The sequence below is a fragment of the Alligator sinensis genome, unplaced genomic scaffold (genome assembly GCF_000455745.1).
Source record: "Alligator sinensis unplaced genomic scaffold, ASM45574v1 scaffold191_1, whole genome shotgun sequence".
Taxonomy (NCBI): Eukaryota; Metazoa; Chordata; order Crocodylia; family Alligatoridae; genus Alligator; species Alligator sinensis.
Window position 1 is genome coordinate 352,242 of NW_005842282.1, and position 4,290 is coordinate 356,531.

A 4,290-nucleotide genomic window follows, 5' to 3' on the forward strand; every position below is an offset into this window, starting at 1 on the left:
AGGGTGAGGCTGGGCATGGGATGGATGCGTGACATGTCAGGGGGCAGCAGGAAGGTGGGGGTTTGGGAAGGGGGGCGGGGAGGGAGGCTCCTGCTGCTGTGAGCGGCTCGTCCAGTGCTCATCTGGTGGCTCCTGCCACTTCTCCCGCTGCTTGTCTAGGAGGGCATGTGGGGGACATGTGCTCCCAGATCCACCTGGCTGAGAAGAGCTTGACCCCAGCCCAACCCGCACAGATCAGGGGCATGCGCCACCCCGCCCCCCATGTCCTCCTGGATGAGTGGTGGGAGCAGCTGTGGGAGCACTGGACAAGCCATGTGTAGCAGCCAGAGTCGCCCCTCCTCCCTTCCCAGGTTTCCCCCCTCCCATCCCCCATGACAAGCAACGCTTCCATTGCACACCTGTCCCAGCCCTGGCTGGGTAGCCTCTACCCCAACCCCACACCCTCCCTCACCGTAGGGGCCTTGATCTGTCCCCTCACACCCTTCTCCCTCCTCCCCTCCCAACACACCAGACTTACCGGCTGCATGCAGCACTCCATGCTCCTGGCTCTGCTCCTCACTGCCTACTTGCTGCACTCAGACTGCATGCACGCAAGGGCATTTATTGGACAAATTATCGGCTGTATCAGGCTAATTTCAGATCAGAAAATTTTCTTTATATCTATGCCAATCCAGTATCGGACCAATATATTGGTGCCCCTCTAGTTGCTAGCTTACTGATTCTATCAGTTGTCTGTTCCTTCATAGCAGTCCCATAATGATATAATCCTATATATTTAATTTTTAAAAATGAGAGGAAAGCTATGAGATTAAATGGATTCTGCTCCTCATTGGCCCACTGTGGTAGTGCTGTGCTCTGTGATTTATGCAATTAGCTTCCTCAAAGAGTAGTTTTTGCACAGTGCTGCACGTAATATTACCTAACCTATTGGCTACATCCTCAGGCTTAAGAAGGTGGTCTTTTTTCATGCTTTCAGTTTTGTTTATTCTCTTCTCATGGCTAACTGCAGAAAATGGCATGTACTTGTCCTCTGTGAACATCATTTCTCTCATCACATAGGAGTCTGACTTTCTGCAGGTCACCACTGGCAACTGAGTTCTGTCAGAGAATGATAAAAATAAGAAATAGATTGAATGCTTTTATAAATTAGCCATGATAAACAGCCCTGGGCCCCCAAGGCTTGATAGGGGAAGGTTCTTTATTTATTACTAAGGTATAATATGAGTGTGTGCCACATTGTCCTGGGCCATAATTTGATCTCTCTCTTTGGCCTTTGGTCTCATTGTTACCTGGACAGATGAGGCATGAGTGCCTTTATAAAGAAAGTATTCCTATTATCGTTTTAACAGATAGGACTGAAATGGTATAGAATAGAAGGTGACCTAATATGCTAATGAGCCATGGAATTAACAGGCAGTTAAAGAAGAGTGAAATTGTGCTTTACTATGGAAAGCCTGGTAATAGATACCTTGTATATCTCATGCTGCCATTAAGCTAAACATGCAAAGGGAACCTTTGTTTTGTTTTGTCAAAGGTTTGCTTTATTTAGCCTGTTTGGGAACATTTAAAAGTGGAAATAGCAGGCCGCTGAATTTGAGTTTGTAGTTCTGTTCTGCATCCTTTTTCTTTGTTTCTTTTGCTATGAAACATACAGTGCAAAGTAACTATTTGATGCCTAGCATCTTTGAAAGCCCACAGAAATAATTCTGCATGAATCTTTTGGGGTGGAGGAGGTTGGGGAGGGGAGGAAAGTGTTACTTACTGTTAGTAGCACTCTTTCAAAAACATTGAGAGCTGGTGTTTGTCCACTGAGGCAGTGCCAGAAACAGTTATAGTCCTTGTTTTCTCAGTGAGCAGTTAGTACCCTGCATATCATTTTAATGACTGCTGTGGCATCTAAGTGTAGTATTGGGGTGAAGTAGATGGTGTCATTTCCTATCATCTGCTCCAGAAGCTGATCTGAAATGCATCTTGCAATGCCAGCCTACTGAGACCTTGATTCTTCTAGTGGAAAATGAAATTTTAAAGATATCTGGCTTTCTTTCCAGTGACACAGTTCCATACCTCCGAGTGATCCTGTCTCTGGGACGCTCCTTAGGTGTATGGTTGAACCTGTTGTTCATTAGAAGCAGCTGGAGCCTATCAGCACACTTTACCTACATGCCAAGAATAACTTCAATACAATTTGAAGATGATATTTTGGCTTGGCCTTCTGTGGTCCTTTCTGTGAAGCTGGGAGGCTGCACAGCTATTCAATTAAAATGTTCACACCTTCTGCATTAAGGTAGTTCTGTAGATAAAATCCCAGTAATGCAGGATACAGCCTTTCTGGTATGAATTTTTTTTTTTTTTTTTTTTTTTTTGGAAGCCAATTTATATGGGGGGTTTGCATAAAAACCCATGAATTGAGCATCAGTTGGGTAAGTATAATGCTGGGAGAGAGATCCTAAGAGTTGTTATCCATGTCAGTTATGTATGTTTAGCATATGCAGTTAGTTTAAAAGCTTTTCTAAATAACTTTTCAAATAATGTGTTACAATGAGATATGTAAGACTGTCAAGAAGATTCAGTTTCTTTTAAAAAAATGTTTCAATAACTTATGAAACAAGGGGAACAAGTCAGTTAATACTTTCAGCTTTTACTGATGTAATTTGTGGTTTCTAGGCAAAATGTAGGGCACTAAAACTCCAAGCATCCATTACTACTTCTATATTTACAAATTAAGTCTGGCCTTTGCTGTTAAACTGTTTCTACTTTTCTCTGTAACCAATCTACAACATTAGATCTAACACATTGTGGCTTTTTTGTGAATGATTTTTTATAAGTCATGAAATATAGCTCACAACTGCATGTTTTGTGAAGTGGGACACTTTCTATGATATGGGAAAAACTAGCTGCCTATAAATGCCCTTGTTTTCTTAAGCAAAGTAATAGGATGACAGCGAATTTTTAAAAATTCCAAAAGTGGTGTTTAAAAAAAAGTATCCTTTTTTGTTGCTGTTCTGTGATCAACAATTTAAATATAAGCAGTATTTCTGGTTTTAAGTATACTGCAGAATCTCTTGCAATCAGTCCATTCTTTTTTCCAGAAACTGTAAATCATTCACACTTGTGACAGGCTGGATTTATGGAACACATCATTCCCAAGCTATGTATGCATTTTCATTTGTGTGATGTCAGCCTAAGTTGTTTAGCAACATATCAAAACAATTGCGTGAAAAGATTGCTGTCTTTTTTTAATGAATCCCATAGGAAGTCTTTCCAAATGTTTATGCATTGTAAATAATTGCAGTCCAGCATTGCTACCCAAGTGGAGAAAAAAGTATTTTTGCCTTCTCTCTAGCCTTCATTTAATATTTTAACACCAGCTAATAGCATGGTTTATACAATGAGGCCTGCTCTGTTCAGGGCACAGTTGCAGGTATTGAATATCATTCTCTGAGGAAATATTTTACATAGGCTTCCAGTAAGAGGCTTTCAAGTTTGATCTTTACTTGGTTTGCCCTGTGCACACAGTACAGGACAGACAGGCATTCTTGTGTGTGCCAAAGTGGTTTGAGGGTGGTGAAAAAGCAACTGTCTAAAAGTACTGTACCATTTACTTTCAGGAATAACAGCTGAAGTCCTAGTAGTGTCCTCTTTTGATGAGCTGTACAAAAGAACTGAAGAAGCCAAGGGGAAGATTGTTGTTTATAATCAGCCTTACATCAGTTATGGTGAAACTGTGCGATACAGAGCCCAGGGAGCAGTGGAAGCTGCTAAAGCTGGAGCTGTGGCATCCCTTATCAGATCTATTACCCCCTTTTCTATTAATAGGTAAGCACATATTACTTCCTGTGACTCCTATTTCATCTAGTTTATGTGGTTGGTGGGGAGGGCAGGCACTTCCTTGTTCTCTGGAATGTGCATTGCCTAGTTCTGAGTAGGTGTTTGGTTTGGAAAGTTGGTATTCTATAACAATTTCACCCTAATTTTAAAAAGACTTTTCATCACTGTGCATATTACAGACCTTGCATATTGTTTGTTTTTAAACAGCTTTCTACATTCATAAATCCTGTATTTATTTGAATATATGACTCCCCAATAGTTAGATTCTATATATGGAAAATGTATGAACTTGTTACAACTTCCAGGAACAGATTCTAATTATTGGAGGCTTGCCTTGAATTTGTCCCCCTCCCACTGCTACAGCAGGGAAAATTAAATCTGGGGGGTTTGGTAGCCCCTTTGCCCCCTGCTCCCTCAAACTTCTTCCCATCCTGTCCATCCCCTCCCCTCCCCTCCCCTCCC

General features: G+C 41.7%; 1 protein-coding gene across 2 annotated transcripts in view; it reads left to right on the top strand.

The window, feature by feature from the left end:
• The window catches only part of CPQ (carboxypeptidase Q), a 320,242-nt gene that overhangs the window by 45,317 nt on the left and 270,635 nt on the right, over positions 1-4,290 (top strand). For both annotated transcript variants that reach the window (XM_025209315.1, XM_006027994.3), the window contains exon 4: positions 3,609-3,816. In XM_025209315.1, coding sequence (XP_025065100.1) covers positions 3,609-3,816 — 208 coding nt within the window. The remainder of the gene's footprint in view (positions 1-3,608; positions 3,817-4,290) is intronic.